This window comes from Pezoporus wallicus, unplaced genomic scaffold (genome assembly GCF_028554395.1).
Source record: "Pezoporus wallicus isolate ANWC-B61680 ecotype Strahan unplaced genomic scaffold, APGP_CSIRO_Pwel_v1 contig_8166, whole genome shotgun sequence".
In the NCBI taxonomy this organism is placed as follows: Eukaryota; Metazoa; Chordata; class Aves; order Psittaciformes; family Psittacidae; genus Pezoporus; species Pezoporus wallicus.
This window is the reverse complement of record NW_026638114.1, coordinates 2,975,443-3,003,213: the sequence shown is the minus strand read 5'-3', so window position 1 is coordinate 3,003,213 and position 27,771 is coordinate 2,975,443. Positions and strand designations below refer to the sequence as shown.

Sequence of the window (27,771 nt, the reverse complement as noted above, 5' to 3'; positions counted from 1 at the left end):
GCCTCCCCCCTTCTCCTCCTCCCCAGCTCTCTTTTATTTATACACGCACTCACACGCGTGCACATCCCTTAGCCAGGGGCTCCGCTCCACTCTGGGGTCCGAGCCGGCCGGACCCAATGTCCCAGACGGGCTGGGGGCTGCAGGGATGCACTAGAGGAGTAGAGAGAGGGCTTGGCTGCAGCCCAGCCCTGGCACAGCCCAGCCTCTCCTTTTGATTTGATTTGGGCTTTTTCTCCCTCCCCTCCTCCCCTCCACTTCGTTTCTTCCCTTTCCTTCTCTTTCTCCTTTAAGTGGGAAAGCCTTGCCAGCTGGGGAAGGCTGGGAGGGCAGGGAGAGCCTCGGCACACAGCAGATAAAGAGTGCGGAGGAGGAAAGGAAGGAATCTCGGGGCGGCCAGCGCCCGTGGGACGTGCGGCACAGGCGCTCGCCCGGTGGGACCCTGACCAAGGTAAGCCCTCTCTTCGCCCACCCGGGTGCAGGCTCGCTTTCCTTCTCTGCTCTGGCTTTCCAACCAGGAAGACCTTTGCTGGAGGTGCTATGGACTCCAAGGATCCTCTCACTGAGCCAGCCTGGGTGCCCTGCAAGGGGCTTTGCTCCCCTGCAAGGGGCTGGCACCCCAAAATGCCCCACCAAGCCCTGGGGAGGTGGTGTTTGGTGGAGAGTGAATGAGCTCTGCAGTATCCCATGGGAAAACCCATCCCATCAGCTCTCCCCAGGTCCTGGGCTAGGACAGCTGAAGGGATCCAAGGGGAAGCTGTGGCTGTAGGGCAGGAGGGGGTTCTGCTGCAACTGGAGTGGGGTCCAAGGGATCTCTGCTTCTCTGTGGGGAGCTCTTGGTCTGTCCCTGCATCAGGGAGTTATTCTGGCTTTCCCGACCTGGCAGCTGTGAGAGGACTGTGTTGTGCATGGGGTTGCCATTCCCAGTAAGGCATCTTTTAAAGGTGTGAGTGTGCCCCATTGCAGAACAGTGTCACCTCAGTGTAAGACCCTCCAAACACACCCATGATCATCCCTAAATACAGGGTGCTCCTAGGACCGCTCTGCTTCAGCCCGTGCCCTTGATGGGACTCCTGTCCCTGTAGGCAAGGCCAAGGTATAGAGGGAATGTCCACAAGCCCTGCTCAGGCCCTCTGCCCTGGTGTGCTGAATACTGGAGGGGGAAAGCCTGGTAAAACCCTTACAGGCATGGCTATGGGCAACTATTTAGTGTCCCAGGAGCCCTGGAGCTAAGGGACTCCAACAGGCTGGATCTGGTCTGGGATGAAGCTGTGCTGACTCCGGCAGCCGCAGCAGCTCACTGACAGGGGGTTGCATGACTTGTAGGACTTTGATGCTCAGACTGGGACCACTGTGGGCTCAGAGCATCTAGCTCCTGCACTCACTCGCCAAGGGAGGCTTTCAAGCAGGTGGAAAGGGATATTGTCCTCCTCTATCCTTGCCCCAGAGCACTTGGGGCTTCTGCTAAAGCAGTGGGCAAATAGCTAAAAGTAGTCACTGTGGCATGAAAACCCTGTTAGAAGGGGCTTGGCATTCCCAAATCTTTTCAGAGGATGTTCCATCAATGACAAGCACTAGTGATGTTGAGCCCCAGTGCCCCACATGGACCAATGAGGGGTTGGTTGAAGGTTTGTTTGCCCCTCAGCACCCTGCAGGACAAGGATCCTGTGCATCCCATGCTGCTGGGAAAGGGGCATGCTCCATTGGCAGTGCCAAAGAGGTGGCTCTGGTTGGCAGAGGGCATGTGTTGGGCTGGCTCAAAGCAGAAGATGCCAGGTAGGCATCCTGGCTGGCAGGCAGCCCTGGGCATAGTCTGACATGAGGCTTGAAGTCACTCCTTGACACTGATGTCACCCAGGCTGGGGTGTGCTTGTGGCCCCGGTGGCAGCTGCCAGCCCTGTCTGCGTCCCCGGGTCCAGGAAGCACCCCTGTGTCAATTGGTACATCAAGAGGGGTCATGTTTCGGAGAAGCATCAAGTCACAGTGACCCATCTGCAGAGTGCAAAGGGCTTTTCTCTCTCCCTAAACCCAGCTGTCCCTTCCTCCAGCTCAGTGTCATGGAGGGTCCTCACTGAAGGAACGGAGAGGGTCTGCAACCACCCAATTACCTGCCCTTGGTTCATCTTCTGCATCCCTGCACCGGGTTCAGGTCTGAGCAGGGAACATGGTCTGAACCCAAGCACACTCGGCTCTAATGCTGCAGTCAGGGAGCAGTCAGCCTTGCCTTGCTAACCAAAGCCCTGGGCATTTCTAGTGGGGTCCCACAGGGCCTGGGCTTGGTCCTTCTGCAATCTCTCCATTAACCACCTCGGTGATGGACGAGCACATGCACTAAGCTCTGGGCTGGCACCAAGCTGGATGGGCAGCCAGTGTATGGGCAGATCAGAGCACCCAAGGGCTCCACAAGTCTGGTCTCAACCAGGCACAGCAAGCTGTGTCGGCGTGCTGCCATTAGGAAGGAAATACTAATGGCTGTGCACAACCTTGGCAGCTAACAGCTGGTATGGTGGGAAAGTATCTGGGGGCTATAGTGGACACAAACCAGATTGCAGTGTGGTGGGGTGAAACCGGGGTGAAACCCACAGCTCTTCCCATGGGATGCGCTGAAAGGCGCAGGACTGGAGGCAGTGTGAACAGGCAAGGTGGAAGGAGTGGGTCCTCCCAAGCAAATGATGCTGAGAGCTTCAGCAGGGATGTACATGGAGTGGAAAGGCTTGGGGAGAGCAAGGAGGGTGATCAGAAGCTCAGAAGGGGCTGCAGAGGTTATGGAGAGGGGTTAATGGGAATCTTTGGTCACTAGGTGTCATAAGGAGGTAGCACACTGTCTTCATGTACAGGGAAGGTCACTGCAAAGAGAAAAGTTAGCTTTTAGGGGAAATGTCTGTGGGTTTAGATATGTGAGACTGGGTGCCTTTGGCAACACAGGTTTCAAAGGACATGCTGGGGAAACCTCTGGCTGGGGAGATGTGAGCACTGCAGCAGGACAATGACCCCAGGGTCTCCCTCAGCTTCATTTTTAATGGGTCTGTGATAGGATTTCCAGACCAACATTGTTAGGGAGAGCACTGAGCCCTTCTCTAGGATGAGGGCAAGATGACATTGTCTTAGTGAGCACCAGAGGAAAGCTGAGGTTAAGAAATGCTCTCTAGTGATGCTATACAAGAAGACACTATGTTGGCTGGCTATAGCATCACCTGAATGACGGGGAGGTGGGATCAGCCACTGCCACAGAGTGCAGGCAAGGACTTCCGTGCCTCACTGCACCCTAGGGCCAGACAGTCCCTGAGGTCCTTCCGGCCCCAGTGTCTGATGCGATCCTGAAGTGGGATGGGGTTGCAGTGGTGTTCATAGGGTCAGACTCCAGGAAGCATCTTCCCAGGATGCAGCAGCAAAGGGCAAGAGTGGAAGATCTGCGCAGTGGCCGAATCCCACGGGAGCGCAGCCTCCAGCGGCCGCCTTTGGCCCAGAGCTGGAGGAAGCTGGGGACCCTGCGGGCTCAGGGCTGGCTGGATGTGCCCTATTCCTGCGAGGGAGGATCCAGGCTGAACACGTCGTGGAGTTTGTTTGTTTGTACTTTAACCGAGAGAAAGAAATCCCCTGGAGAGGAGCTGCAAGGGGAGGGTATAGACCGGGTATTGTTTCCTGAGAGGCTGGAGCAGCTCCAGGAGGCTCCTTCCGCTCCGCCAGGCAAATTGGACATAATAAGGCTTGTTTTAGGGGTGGCTGTTTCCCTCCTCCTTCTCTCCCCAGTTGCCTAATTAGGGTCCTTAAGCCAAGCGCATCCCTGCCCTGCTCCGATCCCACCGGGACACCTCCTCCTGGAAGTGCAGCAATTTCCTGGTACTACAGGGGACATGGAGCAGACCCAGCTGGGACAGGGACATATACCGGGGATGCACAGAGGGGTGCTGAGATGGGTCATGCACTGAGCAAGGTGGTCCTATAGGTCCATTGCTCCCCCAGCCTGGTAATAGGCTTACAGTGAGGGGCTGCCCTTCACATCCTGGTTTTTCATCATCCCTGGGCACACACTTGGGGCACAGGCTGTGGCATGCCCTAGATTGGCTCTCCTGCAAACACCAACCTGCAGAGCTGGAGCACTGTGGTGTGGAAAGCCTGTGCAGGGAGCAGAAAGGCTACTGCCAGGAAAGCCAGGATGGTGCTGTGAAAGTGGTGCATGTCCTGCACCCTGGGTGGGCTCATCCTCCCTGCTCATCCATCCATCTGGGTCTCTGCTGGGGAGAGCATCCTATGCTCTTCCCCGGGCTCAATGAGAGCCAGTGTGTGATGGAGGATGTGAGGTGCAGGAGCAGGGAAGGGCTAGAGAGTGCAGGGATGTAACCAGGGCACTGTGCTGGCTGTCAGACCCTGGGCTGTGAACAAGGAGACGGATGCAATAGGAGGTACCTTCTTCCTGCTATGGAGAGGGGCTTCTCAGCACATCCCATGGGCAGCACCAGGGCTGCTCGGGGGCCGGGGGTCCCAAAGCAGGCAGAGGACAGGCAAACGTGCCCCTCGGTGTGAGGCCCCATCCTGCTGGTCCCTCTGCCTTCCCTCCTAGCCCGTCTACCACGCGAAAGAGTCTGTGACTGAAATCTTAATGCTACCGAGACACAGTAATTGGCACCAATTAAATTGCTACATTCATGTTTGAATTGCTTTAACTGGCGAGACACACTGTCTTATTTATACAAAAAATATGTTTGCTTGTGGGTTTGTCTGAACCGGGGCCAGCAGAAAATGCACCATTTCGAGCTCCAAGTGCATTCTCCACTCGCAAACTGAAGTCACCTCGGTTCCAGCCTTTGCAGAGCAAATGGCTGTAGAACAGAAACCTGCTTTCCTTGGGGTGAGCGCTGCCAGCATCGAGAGAGGGGTCCCCTCCTCTCTGCCCACAGGCAGCTGCCAAGTTTCCCTCTCCAGCCTGGGAGCTGTTTGGGAGAATATGGTCCGGTTCAAGGATTCCTTGTGCAGGAAGCAGGATTTGGTGTCCATTGTGAAGCAGCGCTCAGGGGAGGGCAGGGGGTGCTGGAGGCTGGCAGCCCCAGTGCTGAGTCCTGCCTCAGTTTCTCCAATGGAGGATCCATGAGGTTTTGGGACAGAGGCCCTTTGCAGTGTGTGGATGCAGACAGGAGCTGATTTTTGCTCTGTGACTGTGGGGAGAGGAACTGTTGGAGGTTATAAAGGATTCTTCATGCTGGATGGCTTGATGATCTTAAAGGTCCATAGAACCTAGTTGATTCCATGATTCTACAGCAGGCATGGCTGGTGCTTCCTGGCCACAGGACATAGGATGAGGTTATCCAGGAGGGAAGCATCCCTTCTGTAGCCTGTAGATGCATAGAGAATGTGTTGGCTTTCTGCATCCCCTGCTCCAGGGAATTCCACTGCTGCCTCCAGGTCCTGCTGTGGGGATCCTCTCCGACCCCAGCCACAGCACCAGGCTCCTCTCCGGGTCCTGCACATGGCAAAGGGTGCCCTGACCACAGAGCTGGTGAGCACCTAATCCCGGCCACAAGAGCCTAAAACCCCAGAACAAAGCGTTTTAGCTCTGGTCTTTCTCAGGCAGCCGAAAGAAGAGCTGATGTACCCACACAGATTGGTCCCTGCTCCCTGTCTCGGGGCAATTTTCAGAGCGGGATCAGGTTGTTCATCCTCTGCTGGGATGTGGGGATGGGAAGAGCACAACAGCGACAGCTCTTGGGGCTCTGCAAAGCCCCTACACCCTACTAGGGCTCAGGATGGCTTTTTCTTGTCCTGCCCCTATTGCCTTCCCCTCGCAGCTGATGATTAGTGTTAATTAAACCCAGCTGGGACCTCTGGCTCCAGCTCTGGCCCTGCCTTAGCAGCCACCCTCAAACAGTGACCCTGAGCAGGTGATGGAGATGCTGATGTGTTAGGGACCGTTTGCTCCTCATGTTTACCTTAGCAGAGTGCTTCCCTTTAATTCCCTTGAAGGCAGACCTGGCTTTCTGGCAGCCATGGTACAGGAGCAGGGAAAGTCCTGGGGGTACCAGGGCATTGGATGTGCAGCCAAGATGGTTTCCAGCCCATGGTCCCATATCCCCTGCTTCCCCTCTCCACTCCACTGGTGGCAGGGGAAAAGCATTGGGTGAGCAGATGGGCTCTGCTCAGAGAGGCAAGCCCCATCCAGCCCCACATGCTCAGGAGCTGGGACCCCACATATGCCGGTTTGGGGCTGGAGAAGCCAGAGAGCTCTTTGCGTCACTGCTGCCCTGAGGATTTGCTGCCCTGTTGGAGGGGCCAGCAGTGGAGCGATGCAGGGAGCTGTGTGTGTCCTGGCTCATGGTCTGGGTGCCCTGCAGCCACGTTCATCACTCACATTGCTCACATGCTTGTGAAGCAGCGTGGTGTCTCTGCTGTCAGGGGCAACGGAGAAGTTGGGGGTCGGTCACGGACACCCCCAGCTGGGCTGTGTTGCATCCTTTAGAGCATCCTGCTGGAAGCAGGAACTGAAACACTCCCAAAGGGGCACATTTGCGCCTTCCTCAGGGAGTCATCACAGTGCAAGGGGTGAACACAGCCCTGCTCCACTCCCCCTCATGAGCATCCCCGGTCGTGCACACCCTCCAGGGCAGTGCTCCGGCCAGCCCCCAGCACCACCACAAGGCCAGCCCCAGCATCACCATGGCCTGGGCACCCTCCCGCTGCCCTAGGGACTCCAAGGAGGGCAGGATTTGGCCGGGGTACACAACAAGGGACAGGCAGGCACCACACCAGCCCTGCTCGGCGCGTGGCAGCCGTTCATCCCAACACCCCCATCCCTCCTTCCCTGGCCCCCCCTGGGTTTTCCCACAACCTGGGCCAAGCTCTTAGGCCCCGGGGATCAGCCCCAGGGTCTGGCCTTTCCTCGGAGAGCGGAAGCGGGGGAGCATGCGCAGCCCAACGGGCCATGGATACCAACACTTGGGGCTGGGGGATTATTTATAACTCTGGCACCCCTCCAAACAGATGTTTTGTTTTATTTTGAACCTGCACTAAACGGGTCACTCGCTTCCTCCGTCTCCCATGGGCTTAAAACAGAGGAGGAAAATGGGGGGGAATAGGGGTGAGAGTGTGGGGCTTGTTGTGATCCCACGTCCCCCTGTGCCAGCTCCTCACCGAGAGCCCAAGGCTGGGGGTTGCTGGGTGGCACGTGCATGGGTTTTGCAGTGCTCGGAGAGGGAGGATGGATGCAGCCAAAAAGGGGCTGCTTGGGGCTCACCACCCCACACCATTCCTCACATGGCTGACCCCGGGGCTGCTGAATCACGCTGCTGGGGTCCAACACGGACTCGTCATCCTCTCCAGCAGCTTTCCCCTGCTTTGGAGGCACTATCCTCGTGCTCAGCTTTCTGACAGATGCTGTCAAAGGGAGGAGGCTGGCTCTGCGAGCTCATGTCCTGCTGCTTGCTGCAGAACCAGTGCTCTCGTCTACACAAACACCTCCTTCAGGTACCACCAAAGCTGGGGGCAGGATATAGGGTCCGGGGCAGGATCTCCAGTCACACCAGCCCTGCTCTCTGCAGCAGAGACAGGCAGGAGAGCTCTCCCCATCAGTGGGCAAATAACCCTGAGCTTACTGCCGCCTGCTTTGACCACCTCCTAGAACCCCTGGTCCACACCAGGGCCGTGGCTTTAACCACTTCACAGACCAAAGAGATCTGCCAAAACCACTTGGACCGCTCAGGTGCTAGTGATGCTGTCTGTGAGCACTTGCAAAACCTCACCTCTGAGTGACGGAAAGAACCCCCCAAATCTTTGCACGTTGCAAACGGGCGCCCAGGGCTCTCAGCATCCCTTGGTCTCACCAGGAAGGCCCCTTGGTGCTGGAAGGTGACAGGGCAAGGAGGGTTTTGCCCCCCAGGCATTCATTCTTTGTGCAGGGATGTCCTGTGGGACCCCAGGAGCTCCCCATCCCCTCTGCTCCTCTGCCTGGTTTCACGTTTCCTACCTCTGCATTTTATTAGCAGCTGTTGATGGGCTCTGGGGTGACTCCCCATGTGTGTGCCCTGCCTAATCCTAGCCATGTGCTGGGAAAAAGCAAAAGGGCTCTGTGATGATAATCTGGCCTGTGAGTAAACACGGTGTCATGGGAGCCGAGGGACCCCAGAGCAGAGATGTTGCAACTCCGGACGGCTCCAGCCAAGGGAAGGGAAAAAAAAGCAGCTCAGTTTTATTTAGATTAAAGGGTGGGAAAGAAGCAGAGGCCGGAGGGAGGGTGGCAGAAGAAAACAGGACAAGCCAAGGAGTTTCACTGCCGGACAAGCACGGCTTGGGTTTCATGGGTTGCCAGGCTTTGCTTGGAAAGCTTTCTGCCTTCAAAAGCAAGGGGATGGTGCCCCCCCCCCCCAGCCAGGAGAAGCCCTGGCTCCCTAGCTGTGAGTGGCATGGATCATGGGATTCATAAGGGGCTTTTTTTATTGCATACGGGCACCCATGATCTCAGTTAATGACTCAGATGCGCTCAGACAAAGAAGAAATAAAGTATATTTTACTTCCCGCTAATCTGCACCAGATGTCCCTCGCTGTTTGGCAGGACAGCAGAGCCAGGGAGCATTGTGGGAGCGCCTGGAAGCACAGCCCCAGCAAGAAAAGGGGATAGAAATAGAACGCTGGAGGAAGAGAAAGGACCAGCGGCTGCGTGAGAGGCCTGGCTCCGCTTCTGCGCTCCCCACAGCCATCAACAGAGATGCCCTCGTGGGCTGTGCTAGTTGGGAGTATCTCTGCCCAGCGCCACCGGAGCAGGGAGGCTCAGGCAAGGGGGACAAGAGCAATGTGGGGCAATGGATGCAGGAATTGCCCCTGGAAACGTAAATGGGATTTGCTGGTTTCCAGCAGGCAGCACATCCCCTTGTGGTGATGGATGGTCTGTAGGGACCAGAGCTCATTCGAAGGGGGCTTTCACCCTCCCTGTCATGCTGAGCCATCCCCTTCACTGTGCACCAGCTTTGCAGGCTTATTCCCAGCTCCCACAGCTCTGGGCATGCTTGAAGGTCCCCCCTTACTGTTTTTTTTTTTGTAAGGCATTATTGGTTGTGGAGGAGAGGCAAGAAACATGGTCTAGGCATGTTTGGGAGGAGGGCTGGGAAGGCCTCCTTGGTGTGGATGCCCGTCTGTGTAGACCTCATGGTTTAAGGCATTTGCAGAGCTGGAGATGGTCCTGTCCCATGTGATCCATGCTTGGGGATGCTTATGCCAGCAGTAGCTGCCATGTGTGCTGAGGTGCTCTGCCAGGAGCACCGCGCAGAGGGAAGGGGGCTCCAAGCTGTGGCAGGGAATACCAAGCAAAGTCAAAGGGAGTTCATGCCTTGTTACACAAGAATAGTCAAGGCTGAGCCCACACAACATATTTTGGGCATTAGCAAAGGCATCTTTGGCTTACCAGCATTCTTAAACAAGAGATAGGTCTGGAACGGGAGAACGGTAATAAATCACTGAGGTTTGGTGAGCTCCTTAGCAAGGCACAGATAAGAAGAGTGGCAGAGATGGCTGAAGGGATGGTCCTCCCTAAATAAAGGTGGGACAATCCCCAGCAGAGGCTGGATACGGCTCTTCCCTGTATCCAGCCCCCTGGGTGTAGCCCTGCTCCTGCTGCAGAAATTCCCATCCAAGTCCATCAGCCACAGAGGCATCAGCCCCCAGCTATGACAAGTAGGGGATCAGGAGAGGAGGCAGAGGAGAAAGCCCAGCTGTCATCAGGGTTGGGATGCAGCAGAAACGGGAGCAGGTTGCTGTGAAGTCATGAGATGGGGAATCATGAGACTCGAATCCTGGTCCTGGCGCAGCCATGGCCCTGCTGTGTGGCCTTGGCTGTGCTGTTTGACCTCTTTGCTCCGGCCCTTTTGCCTGTGTTCTGCCTGTGAGATCACATCTCTATGAGCTGTCAGAGCCCGGAGTGCCCTCTGCACAGCACTGTGGGTGCTCAGGGATGTCGGGGTCCCCCCGTTTATCCCATCACCCCACGCAATGCACTGCAAAAGCACGAGGTTAGGGGTGCTCCAAGGGGCTTTCAGCAGCGCCTGGCCCCTGCCACATGTGAGACACTCTCCTTCCAGCGGGCAGCGGCTCTGCAAACTCCGCTCCCGGCATCCGGAGGAGGAGCAGCGCCGAGCGCATTCCTGCGGCCACGCTTACAGCGTGCTGGCCAGCCTGGTGTGATTACAGAGCAGAGATAGGGACAGTGTGGCTGTGTCACTGGGCAGCGACAGTCGCCTCTACCCATGTCTCGTTTGGACTCAAAACCATCCCAGACGTCCCATGCCATGGTGTCCAGCTCCAGGCTGGCTGGGAGCCACCCTCCTCCATGGGGTGTCCTCAGGGACCCTAACCCCCGGCGAGCGCAGCCACCCCATAGGCATGTAGGGCTGGATGTGGGCGCAGGGCTGCATCACCCGGCCTCGCTGAGAGCCAGCTGACCGCCTGTCTCCTCTCCCAGCCACATTCCTCCCTTAGAATAATAAACAGAGGAAAGCTCCCTGATGGCTGCCCTCCCATTGCAGTGCTGGACAGGGGCAGAGGGGAGGTCTGTACGTGTGCTGGTGGTGAGGACAGGATGGTGAGGGGTACAGTGTGGGGATGGAGAGCTGGGACTTCACCTTGAAGGCACCGTGGAGCTGCAGGGCTGAGGGAAGAGTGCTGGATGTGGCATTGCTGCAGGACCTCGCTGGCCAGGATGGGAGAAGGCAAAAGGCCCTATAGCTTGAAAATGCTCAGATCCTGGCCCGTGGGAAGGATGTAGGAGTCTGAGGGGTCTGTGGCACCCTGCTAATTTATAGGACTGGAAGGAGACAGTGCAAGGCAGCTGAGCATCACGTAGGTGCCTGTGTTTCATCCCTGGGTGGGATAACATCTGGGTGTCTTATTTAGGATCACTGAGTGTGGCTGCACCCACCTCAGCCCCTCCTTGTCTGGCACTCATAGCGTGCTGTTGCTAAGAACAAAAGCTGAGCTTGAGAAGGGAACAGAAGTGCTCTCAATCTCTGGGTGCATTTGCATCCCTTGTGAAAGGCCTGTGTTCACCCACATGTGCAAGCACACATCCCCATGACTGGGAGAGAAAGGTTTGCCCCTCTGCAAGCTAGACTGCATACGTCCTGCGGGACAGGCATGGCTCAGCATCTCCGAGCATTGCCTCTAGCCCTGGCCAGAGCAGACAAACAAGGGAGAGGTCACCACTCTGAGACATTGCCACCCTCCCACTCTGCTTGGGAAGCATCTCCAAGTGAAATGCCTTTCTGCAAACCCAGCAGCTTTATTAAAACCAGCTATGAACACAGGGGAGGCAGCAGATGGAGCCTGCAGGGTTCTCATTGCCCGCTGAAGCAACAGCCATAGTAGCCTGGCAGCAGCATGTACCCACCAGCCCTGGCAGAGCAGTAGTTTGCCCCATCAGTGAGCCTGCAGAGATCAGAGGGACTTGTCTATGTGGATAGAGAAGCCAAGATCTTGCCTGCAACAGGACTAACAGTGACAGCCATGAAGTTGGACACAGCTAAAAGCTGGGCATGAGCTTGGGAAGAGCATAGCTGCTGGCAGGCAGATACTTGGGGGATGGTGGGGGATGAATACAGCCTGGCTTGTGCATGCAGGCAGGGAGGGGTGAAGGAGAGGGTCCCAGCTATCCTTAGAACCTTGATCATTGAATAATGGATGAATCACACACCTCTGTAAAGGAGAATTGGGAAACAGAGGTGATTGTTCACATGGCAGTGCTGGGGGGGCAGTGAGTTCACATTGCCCGTCCTCCTCCTCCCTCCTGCAGGTTGGTGCTCTCTGAGGGTGGGTGCAGTGAGGTCACATCCATTTACAGCCTGAATTTCACCTCGGTCCATTCACCCTGCCCACCCCAGCTCTTCCCTGTGGGTGCTCTCGTCCCCTCTGGCAACAGTAGAAGGGAGCAGGAGTCACGGCCGGGTTTTCTGGAGCAGAGAGGGAAGCTGCTGAATAAGCTGGAGACCTGGAAGGGTTTGCTGAGCCAAAGCAAGAGAATACTAAAAACATCTGACAAGCGCACGTCATTTAAAAACCATTTCCTCCTTAACACGGAGCAGACCCAGAGGCCACGCCAGGGCCAAGAGGTGTCTCAGAAGAGACGGTGTCAGGGGCTGGGTCAGCAAGTCCGGGTTGCCACTGGCCATCCTCGTGCCTGGCCAGCAGCTCCCCAGGCACTGCGTCCACATCACAGGGCTTCTCCTCTGGCTGTGCCTTGTGAGCAGGGTCAAAATGCCTCCTGTGACCCAGCAGCAGGGCTGGAGCTGTGAGGTTCAGCTCCATGCTGAGCATCCTCAGATTCAGGACTGTTGAATTCATTTGTTCAGGCACAGAAAAACCCTTTTCCCTGTTAATTCCTCCCTTGTCAGCTTCTGCATTTGCTTTATAGGAATACTCATCCCTCACTCTGCAGGCACTATGGGAAGGGTTAACTGTCACCATGTTACATGAGAGGCAGACCCCACTGCTCTTAGGGAGTTTTAAACTCATCCGGGCTCTTGGTTTGCACCAGGCAGGGCTAAAAACGCTCTGTAGGAAAGATTTCTTGAGAAATGTTAAAAGGGACTTTTAACTACAAAACCCTCTTCAATATTCTTTTAGAATATGCATAGTTCAAAGTTACATACAAGTTTTTTTTTATAGGGGTTCCTTGGGCTTGTTTTATTTCACTGGAAGGAACAGAAAATGTGGGAGGGTTGGAGGGGGATCTGTTTTCCAGCAAGTTTTATCTCACTGGGACAGAGGGAAGTAGAAACCAAGGGGGAAAAAGGCAATCTGCAGAGCAGGGGGAGGTAGAAGCAGGGCTCTGCAGCCGGGGGAGCGGCATCTCGAGCACAGATTGACTAGTTGACTTGAATGAGCAAGAGTTGACACAACTGCTGGAGCCTCCAGCAAAATCCCTGTTTACCAGCGGGAGATGTCTTAGAAACAGCTCCTTCTGCAGATCCGGCTTGAGATGGAACCAACCACCCAGCTGGGAGGAAAAGGCTGAAAACCGGGAAGAGATGGGAGGTTTCTGAGCTGGAGAAGGGTGGCTGAGGGACCCCCCCACCCCTGCTGCAGCGCTGAGCTCATCCTGCTTTGCTCTTGGCAGGATACAGCCACCAAGCCATGCAGCCCACCATGGTGTGCCCTTCTCTGAAGACATCTCTGTGGTTCCTCATCCTCACTGGTGAGTGCTGTGGCTGGGGATGGGTGTGCAGGATTGGGCCCTGCATGGGGATGCTGCCCTGAGATGCTCACTCCAGGGCAAGCTGGAGGAAAAAAGCAATGCTGTTGGGCAGCACAATATACTGTAGGCACATTGTCCCTCCTAATGACTGGGTCCATGGGCACATCCATGCCCAGCCCTATGGTGGGGTTGATGTAAATCCTCACCTGCTTAATGCTGATGCACAGCTGGATGGAATGAGAAGACCATTGCAAAGGGAGCACTGTCAGGTGTGCTCAGTCCTTAGTAGACATCTGAGAACCCCCATTAACTGGACGTTATGGTCACTCCAACAGCAGGAAGGATTTGATCAGACCCCATCTATACAATAACCCCGCAGCAGCACAACAGGACACCCAGCTGCATCTGGGCTGTTCAGAGCATTGCTGTGTCCCTGGGGGCTGTTCCCAGCTGCCCTCCCCACCAGTGGGGTCACTGGGGAGGACCACACGTCCCACTGGGACATCTAGGCAAGGAAGCTGGGAGAGACATGGGGAGCCATTCAGGAAGACCTTGCCTGCTCTATTGCTTCCAAAGGATTTCCTGCCAGGTTTTGCTGTCATTCCTTTTTCACTTTCTTGTAAACTGACATTGTTTCAGCCTAGACTGTGTCCTGTCTGACACTGTGCCTGTGGAGAGGCAGCCAGCAGAGCAGGGAATTGCCTCATCTCCTCCTCTCCTCCTTGCCTGCTAAATGCATGGCCATTCCAAGCCTTTGAAGGTCTCGTCGGGTGGTGAGGAGAACAAAGCAGCACTGAGTGGCACTGAGGGTGCAGTTACCTCACAGAAAGGTTGGGCAGACACAAGACATAGTTAAAGCATAAAAGGGGAGGCTCTCTGCCCATTACTGCCACAGGCAACATGGGCAATTTTGAACACTGCTAAACCCATGATGTCTTATTTCCTCTCCAGTGAGGGTTTCAGGAGGTACAGAGAATGGTGACCCACGTAGGTTTAATTTGACAGGACATTCCTATGGTGACCAAGGAGGACAAATCCAGGAAGGTTATTTTTCAGTGTAAAGGCTAACACCTACAAACCAAACACATTGGCACGAGGTTGTGCTCCAGCGTGCTTCCTTTGGATGGCAGAGGAATCCAACCTGGTCTCATCTCCCCCCTCTCCCAGGTCTGCTGAAGGTAGCATCCGGAGCCAGCAGGCTGCACATCGAACCTGGAGACACTGAGCTTGTCCTCAGCCTCCACAGCACCTTCTCCCTGTTGTGCTATGGGGATGGAGCACTGCTCTGGGAATGGGAGGGTCAGCCCCTCGCCGCATCACTGGAGCACAGGGATGGTGCCTTTGTCAGCAACCTCACCCTCAAGAACGTGACGGGCCGTCACACCGGGGAGTACTCATGTACCTACAGCCAGGAGCAGGCTCCGGAGCCGGCGGAGAGGAAAGCCATCTACATCTACGTTCCAGGTAGGGGAAAGCATGGCCTCATCCCCCCATTTACTCAGTCTTTAGCAGCCAGGAGAGAAAGGACTTTGGATTATTCCATCTCCAGGCACTTGGCCTCCCCACATCCTCCTTCCCATTGCAGAAGAGCCCTCATAATGTCATCTGGCTGTGGCATGTCTCTGGTATGCCAGGTCATGGGAGAAGCCCATGTGTGGTGCTGTTTGGACAAGTGGCAGGGGAAGCAATGGTGCTAGACAACAGCATCCGAGTTTCTCTCACCCTCCCACAAGTGGTTTGACAAGCCCGTGACATTGCAGCTCTGCTTTGCTATGGGGAGTAAAGGAAGAAGCATTCCACTTGTCAGGAGACAGAGCCCTGGGGCAGTCCTGGAGGAGCACAGAGCAGCCCTGGTTTAGCTTCAAGCAGCTTTCTGTAACCAGCATTCTGGTTTTCCCACAGATCCCTCCTTAGTCTTCCTTCCCACAATGACCTCTGAAGAGCTCTTCATCTTCATCACGGGCTACACCGAGGCCATCATCCCATGCCGTGTGACAAACCCACAGATGCAGGTGACCCTCTATGAGAAGAAGGTGGAGAACCCCATCCCAGCAGCTTATGACCCACAGCAGGGATTCAGAGGTTTCTTTGAGGATAAGACCTACTTCTGTCGGACGATTGTGGATGACCAGGAGGTGGATTCAGACACCTTCTACGTCTACAGGATCCAGGGTGAGCTGCCACTGTCTTGTCCTGTGCACCTGCTGTGGCTGTTCCTTCAGCCCAGTGGCAGGGGACAGCAAAGCTCTCCAGCTGTCTCCTTAGTGATGCTCTTGATCAATCCAGAGGCTGGATTTAGTCCTGTCTCCATTACAGAATGGGTTCTGCTGAAGTGTCAGCTGCTTTCCAATGAACGAGTCCACCCAGGATAAATGGACTTGTCACCCACTAATCCCTTCCTTCATGATTCATTCCTTTCTTGCACCTTCTCCACAGTCTCATCCGTGAATGTCTCCATCAGCGCAGTGCAGACCATAGTGCGCCAGGGAGAAAACGTTACCTTGATGTGCACTGTGAGCGGCAATGAGCTGGTCAACTTCAACTGGGATTATCCCCGCAAGCAGGTGAGTGCTCCAGCCCCATGGGCTCCAGGCAGCAGCTCCAGCCTTCACCTGATATCCCATGGCAATAGCTCATCAATACCTTAGGTGAAGCTTCACAGGAAGCTGTGGGATGCTGCTGCTGCCACGCAGAGGGGCTTGATGGGATGATCCTTAGATTCAGGCTGCCTCAGTGGCCTTGGATCAGTGCCTGTTCCCTGTTGCTACGGCAGCAGACTGGGGTCCTCTGCCTCCTCCTGCTCCCTCCCTGTGAGCATGAATTTGTAGCTCCAATGGCAGAACATGCTCTTGAGTTCTCAGACCCTGTCTCCTGTCCCTGTTGTGCAGGCAGGGAAGACCGTGGAGCCAGTGACCGACTTCCTGCCCGGATCCACCCACGAGATCCGCTCCATCCTCATCATCCAGAATGCGGAGCTGGAGGACAGCGGGACCTACGTCTGCAATGTCTCTGAGGGCTACCATGAGAAAACAGACCGCAAGGACATCACGGTCCATGTGATCGGTGTGTTGATGCCCACAGACCCAAAGCCACCACAGCACATGGGTGTCAAGGCAGGATGTCCCAGAGTCAGAGTCCCTTGGCACTGCCCTAAGTAACCATGGCAAAAAGGAACCCTCACCTCGTAACACCCTGTCCACTTCAGTATCCCAAACCTCCCACTATGGCTTTTGTGACCCTTTATGATAGTTGAGGGTATAGGTAAGAGCTCTTCTGCACTGTGCAGTGCCAAAGTGATGTGAGATCATATTGTCACCTTCAAGTTGCATCTGTCCTTCTCGCATGTAATTTGAGGGAACCTGCCCCATCTCAAGATAACAGCTTTCTCCCAACATGCCACCTGCCCCATGAGCTGCTCTGGTCCAGTGTGGCTCTGAGCCACGCTCCCCTCACACCGAGCTTGAAGCCTTGAAGGATGGACCTGGAGCTGCCCCACCACTTCTGTGTGTTCAGAGGGTTTTGTTCCAGATCCATGTTTGTCCAAAGGGCTGGAGAAGGGGTTGTTTCTCTCTCTGACCCCTCAATCCCTCCTGTCCCCTCTCAGAGCGTGGCTTCGTGCGCTTCCACACCCGCCTGCCCAGCACCGTGTACGCTGAGGTGCACAAGAGCCGCACCATCCAGGTGGAGGTGGAAGCCTACCCACCACCCAGCATCGTGTGGCTGAAGAACAACAAGACATTGACCATGGAGAGCAGCAGCGAGTTCACCATCACCAGCAGGAACCTGTCAGAAACCAGGTGAGGGCCCATCGTTCCTCACCAGGGTACAGGGAAGGGTTAATTCATGAGGCAACCTCCAAATTGCTGGTTGGACACAGCTGATGAATGACTTTCTAAGGGTGGGTTTCGAGCATGCCTCGGATGGGTGGGAGCTGGTTGCCTTTGAGCATTATCAGTCCCCAGATACCTTCTCACATCCATCACTGTGGGACCGTGTCTCCTCCAGGTACCAGACAGGCCTGGTGTTGGTGCGGGTGAAGCAGGAAGAAGGAGGATTTTACACCATCCGGGCTTCCAATGAGGATGATGAGCAGGAGCTGTCCTTCCATCTGCAGATAAATGGTGAGGATGGGCATGCTAACATGGGGCTGTGGAGCAAGGGCAGTCTCAGGGTGAAGATGGACCTTCAGCTGAAGCCCTCAGTCCTCTGGCTGTGGCTCCAGAGTGGTCTGAGTTACAGAAAGAACATTCAAGAAAGAAGCATGCTCACATCTCCTCCTTGGTCTCAGAGCAAGGGGGACAGGGACGCATTGCAGACATCAGCAACTTGGTTTTCACGCTCTTTCTCAGTGTAGTAGATATAGAGATGGCACTTTCCCCTGTGCTTGCCTGTGCTCTCCAAGCAAGTTAGATGGGGGCAGGTTTCTTCCATACCCCCTCAAACCTTTCTTTTTGCTGCTAGCTTTCAAAACCCCACACAATCAATGCAATGAGTCCTTTCTCACTGCCTCCTCATCCCCAGGCCAGGTCAGGGGCACAATGGAATCACATTCCCCTTCCATCCTGCAGTCAGAAAGGAGGGTTAATTCCCATCACTGTCTCTTGGTTTCAGTGCCAGCCAAAGTGGTGGATCTCAAGGAGAACAGCAGTGCCAGTAGTGGGGAGCAGACTGTGACGTGCTCTGCTGAAGGCATGCCCCAGCCAGAGATCAGCTGGTCTACTTGCAGAGACATCAAATGGTAAGTGGAGCCATAGAGCCCATGGGAATGGCTGGATACTTGCATTTATTACAATAACAGACTATTATTTATTTATTTTATTACTTAGGGCAAAATTTTCTTGCTGACCTCAGAAGAGATTTCCCACATAGGGGGGGGGGGGGGGGAGAGGAGGAGTTGGAAGAAATTTATCATTACCACCTTTGAGTACCTAAAGGAGCCTACAGGAAATCTTGGGAGGGACTTTTTACAAGAGCTTGTAGGGACAGGACAAGGGGGAATAGATTTTAGCTGGAAGAGGGGAGATTTAGACTAGATATTGGGAAGAAATTCTTCATTATGAGCATGGTGGGACACTGGCACAGGGTGCCCAGAGAAGCTGTGGCTGCCCCATCCCTGCCAGTGCTCAAGGCCAGGTTGGACACTGGGGCTTGGAGCAAGCTGCTCTAGTGGAAGGTGTCCCTGCCCGTGGCAGGGGTTGGAGCTGGATGAGCTTTAAGGTCCCTTCCAACCCACATGAGGCTGTGATTCTATAATGTTATTGTGCTCTGCTGGCCACACACCCAGGCAGCCCATGGAGGTCCCTGCTGCCCCTCAGATGCCTTTATCCTCCCCTGGACCAGGTGCAGCACCAAGGGGCAGCCCACCCGGCTGCTGGGGAACGAGTCGGCAGAGATCGGGCTGCAGACCAACGCCACCTACCATGCGGAGCTGCAGGTGTACCGCGTGAACAGCACCCTGCACCTGCACAGGGTGGACGAGCCCCTGCTCCTGCGCTGCACCGTGCACAACTTCCTGGGCACCAGCTCGCAGGACATCACGCTGGTCCCGCATGGTGAGGGCTGAGGGAAACACTTGGGACAACGGTGGGGAGATGGAGTTTTCTCTCCATGTCTCCAGCCCGCAGGTGCTGGAGCCAGGACAGTCCTCCGATGACTGCCGTCCTCACAGGCAGGAAACCTGGGTATTTCTGCCCCAGATAAAGCCTCCTTTAAGTCGAGCAGGAAAGGATGCTCCAGGAGGAATCTGGAGCCCCGTGGGCATCCCCTTCCCACCACTAGCAGGGTCATCCGTCTAGGGGGGCAAGATGGGAGGGCCTGAACAGATCCCTGGTGCCTTGTTATTAACCCGTGGGTCACTAGATGGTGCCACGGACTCAAACATCCACACACTGAGAATCCTAAACCCGAGGAAGAATGGTCTGAGCCCAGGCCAGAGCTGTCAGTGCCCCCCAGGCAAACCCCTGGCTCCTTATATTGCCCCATGGTCAAACCCCTCACAAGGCAGCAGGCTGTAACCACCCATCACTCTGTTGTCCATGGGGGTGCAGGGCACAGGTCTGCCCAGGAGGAGAGGACAGGCAGTCCCCACACAGAGAAGAGTTCAGGGCCAGTGTCTGGGGGAGATGCATGTAGCAGGAGGGGGACAGTGGCTAGAAGAGGGAAGGGGAAGGGTACAAGCTGCACTGCTGTGTCCTCCTTTCCTTGGGGTACCCAGGCCATGCAGAGGTGGAGGAGCCTGACTGCTGTGCCTGTTACTGTTGTAGCCTTGCCGTTCAAGGTGGTCATCATCTCTGTCATCCTGGCCTTGCTGGTCCTCACCGTCATCTCTCTGATCATCCTGATCGTCCTGTGGCAAAAGGTAAAAGCCCATGGGCTCCATCAGTCTCTGCATGCCCCTGGCTAGACAGGGAATGAGGCAATGACTGAAGGGACCAAAGACTCCCTAACAAAGCTACCAGTATCCCCCATGCCCTCTCTGACCCTCAGCCTCTCAGACCTCTCTTCCCTTTGCTCCCCTTTCCAGAAACCTCGCTATGAAATCCGCTGGAAGGTGATCGAGTCCGTCAGCTCCGATGGGCACGAGTACATCTATGTGGATCCCATGCAGCTGCCTTATGACTCCAGCTGGGAGGTGCCCAGGGACAAGCTGGTGTTAGGTAAAGGCTTTGCAGGTCCCACTGATGGACCCTCGGGGTCCTGGATGTCTGAGGGTTTGGGATAGGTTTGGGTTTGTGATCTCCAGAAGAGACCAACCCAGAAAGGAGCAGAGATCCCTGGATGTGGTCCCAATCCCAAACATCATAGCTCACAACCACTTGCATGCCCACCAGGACCACTGGTGTGGTTTCAGATCAGGGACTTGTCTTTTCCAGTCTCCTCTCCTCAAGGACCATCACTGACTTTTCTCCTTGCTCTTTCTTTGCAGGACGCACTCTTGGCTCCGGTGCCTTTGGACGTGTGGTGGAGGCAACAGCCCATGGTCTGAGCCATTCGCAGTCCTCCATGAAAGTGGCGGTCAAAATGCTCAAGTGTGAGTTTCCCCCACACCATCCCTTTCCCTATTTTCAAGCTGCAAAGGCCAAACAGTGCCCATTAACTCCCCTCATTGCCCTGTCCAACAGCCACTGCCCGGAGCAGCGAGAAGCAAGCCCTCATGTCCGAGCTGAAGATCATGAGCCACCTGGGACCTCATCTCAACATCGTCAACTTGCTGGGGGCCTGCACCAAAGGAGGTACCTGGGAACTGTCCTTGGAGTGAATAATTCTGGTTCAGAATGATTCACCCTTCCCGATGGAAAACCTTGTGAGGTTCTGAAAGCATTTCTTTCCGATGTGATTGAAACTGAGCAGCCATGTTTCTGTTAACCTCCACCTCCCATCCCAAACACAGATTTCAGAGTCCCAAAATGCTCAGTACTAGAAAGGGGGCTCTCCCTCCTGGCCCTGCTTAGACATCCTGCAACCTGGCACTGTTCCTTTGGGATGATACTCACTGAACAGGGCCAAGGCAGGGCTGACCTGGGTGTTATCTCCCACCAGGACCCATCTATATCATCACCGAGTACTGCCGCTATGGAGACCTGGTGGACTACCTGCACCGCAACAAGCACACCTTCCTGCAGTGCTATGGTGAGAAGGCACGGCGAGAGGCAGAGCTCTACGGGAACACCCCCAAGGAGGACCACGTGCAAAGGTACTGGAAAGTCCTCCTCCCTGGTGCCTACCCCATCATAGCCCCCATCAATAAGGCTGGTATTCCCAGGAAGGATAAGTACATTTAATCCAGACCAGTGCAATAAAAGCTGGGCCAGCGCTGGGACGCAGCTGATCGCTCTATTACCTTGGGAGACCAGCCCATGTGTCAAACAGCCACCTCCAAACAGCTCCTGGCAGATGAGGAGTTAGCAGAGGCAATATGTGTGTCCTGGAGGATGGGTTTGCTAGCACACATGCCGGCTGCTCCATGCCAGTTGGGAATATTCCCTGGCATCGCTAACTTCACTGGCATAACCATGGCTATGCATTCAGTACAGACACAAAGGGTTTCCCAGCATGTCTTTACCCTTAGAGACCTCAGTTCTGCATTTTCAGGGCAGGTTGTGCTGCTACTGAGCCTAAGGAAGAAGCACTATAAGGAGTGCAGTTGCACAAGAGGTCCTACAAAGAAAGGGAAATACTCTTTCATCTGTTTGCCAGCTGTAAGGGATGCAGGCACATCAGCACAGAGAAATGGTCCCATGGGAAGTTAGAAAGCAGCATTTCCTTCTAGCAGGCTGAAACAATATAAACCAGAGCAGTGTCAAGACATCAGCACAGCTGCTCTCTAAACTTCCTGCTTGAAGGCAGCTGAAATCCTCCTGAGCACTAAGAAGTCTCCCAAGCCCATGGGGATGTGCCCCACAGCTCCAACCATGCAGCAGACTTCCCTTGCCCAGCACCAGCATGTCGAAGATGGGTACTGTTTCCCAGATGCAGTAGTTGCTCACTCCCTGCTGTGTGGGGCATTTCAGTGCTGGGGCTGAGGGCTCAGGAGCTGCAGTCCCACAGATCACTGTCCCCATTCCCTGTGTCTCCTCCTCTCCTCTGGATCTGAACAGCCTCTTTGCTTCCCCACAGTCACCTCTCCTTGTCTGTCGAGAGTGATGGGGGTTACATGGACATGAGCAAGGACGACTCCCTGGATTATGTGCCCATGTCTGACATGAAGGGTGAAGTCAAGTATGCCGACATCGAGTCCTCTAACTACGGCACCCCATATGAGCTGGACAGCTATTCCCCATCAGGTAACAGCCACAGCGGGAGGCTGAGGGGTTTGCACTTTGGGCGATGGATGCCTTTGCTTGCAGAGATGGGTGATTTATATTGCAAAGGTCACCCTTGGGATGAGTTCAGCAGTTGCCTGAGTAACACTGACATCAGTCTCTGCTTGCTCTTCAGCTCCTGAAAGAACAGACCGGGTGACACTGATAAATGAGTCTCCCCTCCTCAGCTACATGGACTTGGTGGGATTCAGCTTCCAGGTGGCCAATGGGATGGAGTTCCTGGCTTCCAAAAATGTATGTATGGCTCTGGTCCATAGTGCCTGCAGCACTGAAGACCAGTGCTGCCTTGCTGTGTGCTGTGGTCAGCTCATTGTCCCTCTGTCCGTGCCAACCTCCTCATGGGAGAAGTGGCAGTGAGATTGAATAGCTGCTGACCACTTGTTTGGAAACACAGACCTGGGGATCAGCATGACTTTATTTGCACATGACAACTAACCCTGGCTTAGTTTGAGCTCCAGACCTCAAATTCCCTGACTCTGAGCTCCTCCCAAGCCATGCCCAGCACATCTGTGGTGTTACATCATCCTGTTTACAGGATGACCAAACAGGGATGACCTCCCTGTGCTACAGCACAAGGCACTCCACAGTGGAGCCACTATTCTCCGCATCACCCCTATTAAACCACATGCTCTGAGCCCCCCAGGCCTCATCAGAAGTGCTTGTTTAGTGGAAATTAAGCCATCACACAGGACTGGGCTCTGGGATTTCCTAAGGTTTCATAAGGTCTTAGGATTCCTATGGTTTTCCTGGCTTAGCCTAGGGCAGGCAGTAATAGAGTTGGACTGTGTGAAACATAACACAGGGCAGGGCTAAGAGAGGGGGTGAGGATGGCATCAATGATGAGAGGAGGGAAATTCCTGGCTCTCTGCCTGTAGCCAGACAGGTCATGGTCAGGGCTTCCTTGGGCTGTCTGGCGGTCCCTCGCAGTGACAGTGTCCTGCCTCTCCCCTACAGTGTGTGCATCGTGACCTGGCTGCCAGGAACGTCCTCATCTGTGAGGGGAAGCTGGTGAAGATCTGTGACTTTGGCCTGGCACGAGACATCATGAGGGATTCCAACTATATCTCCAAAGGCAGCGTGAGTACCAGGAGCTGTGCAAGACCCTTCTTCCTGGGGCTTTGGGCCTGTCCATCATTGTGTCGGGAGCGGTGACAGGGCAGGACCCCCAGGAGATGGTGCCAGCATCCTGATGTGCTCTGCAGGTTGTGGAGTAGAATTGCATGTCCATATCCCCAGGCTCTTACAGAAGAACAGGGGCAGCAGCAGTAAAGCTGAGGATGGTCCCTGCAGAGCCGGTCACTGGCAGCAGTGCTGCATCCATTCCGTATACAGCACTGAGTCTGGTCCTGAGCTGCAGGCAGGAGGGGTACAAGGTTGGGCAACCCAACAGTGCTGCAGTGGGTCATTGGCCACTCTGGGAAGGGGTTCGCAGACTTCTGCTCCAACCACCAGACCACAGACAAAGAGGAAGTGCTTTCCTCTAGGCAGCTGCTTTCCAGAAAGAGGTCTCCAGTCTTTCAAGGCAGGAGAGGATGAGGCTGTAACTGAGCTTGCCCAGAACCTGCCCTGTGACCTGAGCACAGCATGCCTGCTTCCAGCCCTAAGGTACTAGGGGATGTGCAACCCCAAGCAAAGCAGGCCACGTAATTCCCATAGAAACTGAGGCTGGGGGAGCGGAGAGTGGAGCCAGGCCCCTCCAACCTCAGTCTTTATCTGCTCTTCTCTTGTGCTTTCTGCCATTTGCATGGGACAGCAGACAGGCACTCAGTGCCTGGGCAAGGAGACCCTCCTGCAGAGGGGCTGCAGTTTTCCAATCCAGCCTTGCCATAGCTGCTTTTCCTTCCAAAAAGGGAAATGAAACTGGGCCCCTTTGCAATCCTTCCTGGAGATTATTTTGGTATTCATTGTGCAAGCAAATCCCAGGAACAGCACCGCCAGTGCTGGCTGAAACAAGGGCTGTACACGCAGCTGACTCTCTTCTTGTTCCATTTTTTCCTCTTAGACCTTCTTGCCCCTTAAGTGGATGGCTCCTGAGAGCATCTTCAACAACCTCTACACCACCCTGAGTGATGTGTGGTCCTTTGGGATTCTCCTCTGGGAGATATTCACTCTAGGTAAGTGCCCTGGAGATCATGGTGGTATCTATAGGTCCGATAGCATGTTAGCAGGATCCCTTCTCAGATTCCCATTTCTAATCCCCAAGTCCCAACCTTACCAGTCAGGGCAGCACTTCACTCCCTATCTCCTTCTTTCCCATGCTGACATTGTCGTTTGGGAACGAAATGAAACAGGAAAGGTAAAGAAAAAGGAAACCTTGGTGTGAAATGCATGTTAGCGTGGGGTGGCAGCAATCCACCAGCCTGATCTCCTGCTCTCCCTTTACACCCAGGGGGGACTCCATACCCTGAGCTGCCTATGAATGAACAGTTCTACAATGCCATCAAACGTGGCTATCGGATGTCCAAACCCACCCATGCCTCTGATGAAATGTAAGTGTTGCCCACACGTGTTTGCCCTGGGCCTGCAATACACAAGCTACAGAAGCACTTCTGCCTCTCCTTTCCCCACCCAATAACTCACCACAGTGCTCTCTCATCCCTCTTGTTAGCTATGATATCATGCAGAAGTGCTGGGAGGAGAAGTTCGAGATCAGACCATCCTTCTCACAGTTGGTGGTGCTTATGGGAAACCTGTTGGTGGATTGCTACAGAAAGGTACGTTCAAAGGAGCCTGTGCTGGAAGGACAGGAGAGTGCTCTACGGAAGCTTTGGTTAAGTCCTCAGTCAGGGTTTGGAGACCAGTGTTTAGGGCTGCTATACCAGAGGATTTTGCTGTGGTTAAGTCTGCATTAGCTTGAATACCCAATGAAGGTGGCTTGGGCATCCTGGGGATACTGCTGAGACAATCAGCATTACCAGACAGGCAGCCTGGATCTAAGCAACTGCAGAAATCAGGACTGCCAGGAGATCAAAACCCTGCTTCCAGCTGTTTGGTGTTTTGGAGCTGTGGAGTTGTGCCCCTGATGTCTCCTTTAGGAAACGTTCATGATCTGTCTCTGGTAGAGTCAGGGTAGCTGAACCCAGCTAGGAGATGGCAGGCCCTCTAGGAAAAGCCTAGGAGGCAGGGAAAGCAAATACAACACGAGTGCATCTTCTCCACTCACGAGACCTTCCCGTTTCTTTGGTAACCTGCAGAGGTACCAGCAGGTGGATGAAGAGTTCATGAAGAGCGACCACCCCGCTGTTGTCCGCACAAGACCCACGATCCCCAGGCTGAACAACGCCAGGATCACAGCCAGCTCCCCCCCCGGCAGCATCCTCTACACGTCCGTGCACCAGAACGGGGCTGAGAACGATTACATCATCCCTCTGCCCGACCCCAAACCAGAGGCAGTCTGTGACCTCCCTCAGGAGGCCTCCATCAGCCGGGCCAGGTAAAGCATCGCTTCTGAAAGCCGTCCCTTCTCCTGACTCCCCAGACATGAAAACAGGGGCCTCAAGAGGAAATGGGGATGCTCTGCTGAGGGATAGACCAGGGCTGGGCTTACCAGGAAAAGAAGGGCAGTGTCACCCCCATCTGAGCCTGCAGGGATAGAAATGAACCAGGGGAGCTGGACATGAGCTAAGATACGGTGCCATCTCACATCCCCATACATCAGCCAGCACAGCTGGGGATAAGTGGCCCCACTCACAAGGAGGAGGGCACATAGGGACCCATGGCATGCAGAACACAAAGGGGCGCATGTTGAGTTTTAGGGCTGAATTGACCAAACTGATGCTGTCCGGAAAGCTATACAGATAGAGTGGGGGTGCCTGGAGCTTGACACGCTTCTCAGCTGTTGGGAATCCTCTCCCATCAGGAGACTTAGGGCAAGGCACTCATTTGTCTCTCCCTCTTGTCTCCCTTCAGCTCTATGCTGAATGAGGCCAACACATCATCTACAATATCCTGTGACAGCCCCCTGGGCCTTCGGCAGGACGAGGAGCAGGAATCCGACCCACAGCCAGGCTGCCAGGAGCTGACCACAGGGCACCAAGAGGTGGAGGAGAGCTTCCTGTAGTCAGAGCTGGGCTGCCTCTGCATCTCCCTATGGAGAGGCCAGCCGAGGGGCTGACCCAGATGTCACAAGAGCCATGCTCTGTGTCTGTACATTGGGACACCCCGCCTGCCCCAGCATCCCTCCTTCCCTCCTGTCTCCCAGCGTTGGGTGGGGAATTGAAGACTTTTCCCCATTGCCATCCCCTTTCCCCTTACAAAGAGGTGGCTCAGTGCTAGCAACCTTCCAGATCACTGCCACATCCTCCTCGGTGATGAAACCACTGCAGGAGGGAGACATCTCGCAGACCAACCTCTTCTTTTCAAGTGGAAGACGTGGGTTGGTTCTCCACAAGAGATGCCACTTTCTGTGTTACTAAGATGATACTCCAGCCTCTTCCCCCCTCCACGGCGATGAGTTTCATCTCCTCTGCACCAGCACTTCTCTGATGGTCTCAGCACCAGCCACACTGTGGTTCTGTGAAATGCCAGCGGGATGGATGATGTGCCTGGAGTCTATTGCTGGGGCACAGAGAACCTGTAACACCAGCCTTCAGCTGCTGGAGATCAAGAGTACATTGGGTAGATTCTCCTCCAAGCACAGCCAAGTCCTGGAGAGAACAACAGCGTCTCGGATACCGAATCACCATCTTCCCTTCTTGACAGCTCTTCTGTGGTGGAAAGAGCATCACAAGCACTACAGGTACCCATGGCTCTGGGGCACAGCTCTGCACCCATCTAGAGGGGTTGTCACACCCTGAAGCCTTTTGTGCCCTGCATGGCACCAGGAGCCCCAGGGGCAGGCCAAGAACTCGGAATGCTCTCACAATGACTGTTGTTGTAGCAAAGAGGGCAGCCCAGTGTTGTTCGTGTTGTCTGTGTGGACACTAAGCTAATTATTCTCTATTGAAGATTTAAAGGGAACAAATATATTAATCCACTAGCCAGGGCCAGTATAAGAAGCAATATGGCTACTCATTAATCTACTGCCACAAAGCCCAGCTCCTCCGCTGGGAAATCATATAACCCTGCCAGCTGCAAAACGTTTGTGCCTTATCTTTGGGAAGCAAGGGATCCCTTTTGATAGACTGTCCACTCAAACACCCTTTCTCAGGATGGGAGGTCTCACTGGTCCCTCCTGAGTCATAGCAAGACTGTGGGGAGCAATAAAGATGCCAGAACACCAACCCAGGGGTATCTTAAAAGAGAGATAGGGAGAGACTGGGAAATGTTTGGTCACAGCTGAACTGGATCTCACTTTCTGGGGGCCAGACATAGCCATTTACTGGGCTGTGGATGAAGTGCCATGGGGAACCAAGCAGGACAGGAGGAACCAGGGAGGATTTCTCCCCCTTGGAGAGTGGTTTGATGAATAAAAGGGCAGAGACCTTCCTCCTGCTTCTCACCTCCTTCCTCACAGGCAGGCCTGGGATTAACGCTCTCAAGCAGGCACTTGAATGAGGAGACTCAAAGCAGGAGGAACACCGGGCTTTTCAAATCAGTTGTGAACAAACCTCTTGCAGAGATGGAAGCTGAGCCCCAAAAAGCAGGTCTGACACCATAGAAACTGGCAGGGCTCTTTCTTGCACGGAGCTCTGCTCGCTGCATGCCCCCACTCCCATTAACCCCTTCATTTATGCTCCTCTGTGCATGCAGAAGCTGCACAGGCAGGTTTACAGCTTCAGAAGTTCCCTCAGCATCTTGCTGGGCTTCTGCCACCTCAGAGCCACTGAGATTTCTTTTTACTTCAAC

At 54.7% G+C, this 27,771-nt stretch overlaps 1 protein-coding gene across 1 annotated transcript; it reads left to right on the top strand.

Moving 5' to 3' along the window:
* The first annotated feature begins 195 nt into the window (after positions 1-195).
* Positions 196-27,257, top strand: PDGFRB (platelet derived growth factor receptor beta). Its single transcript, XM_057409548.1, has 23 exons — positions 196-448; positions 13,085-13,162; positions 14,330-14,626; positions 15,065-15,334; positions 15,599-15,726; positions 16,051-16,225; positions 16,767-16,959; positions 17,168-17,283; positions 17,774-17,900; positions 18,503-18,714; positions 19,426-19,520; positions 19,686-19,818; positions 20,088-20,192; positions 20,284-20,394; positions 20,702-20,855; positions 21,779-21,945; positions 22,100-22,218; positions 22,939-23,061; positions 23,987-24,098; positions 24,374-24,473; positions 24,593-24,698; positions 25,179-25,417; positions 25,894-27,257. The coding sequence occupies exons 2-23, from the start codon at positions 13,102-13,104 to the stop codon at positions 26,042-26,044; spliced, it is 3,294 nt and encodes a 1,097-aa protein (XP_057265531.1). The 5' UTR covers positions 196-448; positions 13,085-13,101; the 3' UTR covers positions 26,045-27,257.
* Positions 27,258-27,771: the final 514 nt, after the last annotated feature.

Bases quoted from the DNA above. Each gene is read 5' to 3' on its own strand.
- PDGFRB (XM_057409548.1), top strand. From the start codon at position 13,102: ATGCAGCCCACCATGGTGTGCCCTTCTCTGAAGACATCTCTGTGGTTC. The intron at 16,226-16,766 runs GTGTGTTGATGC...GTCCCCTCTCAG, and splicing joins CATCACGGTCCATGTGATCG to AGCGTGGCTTCGTGCGCTTC. The intron at 17,901-18,502 runs GTAAGTGGAGCC...CCCCTGGACCAG, and splicing joins ACTTGCAGAGACATCAAATG to GTGCAGCACCAAGGGGCAGC.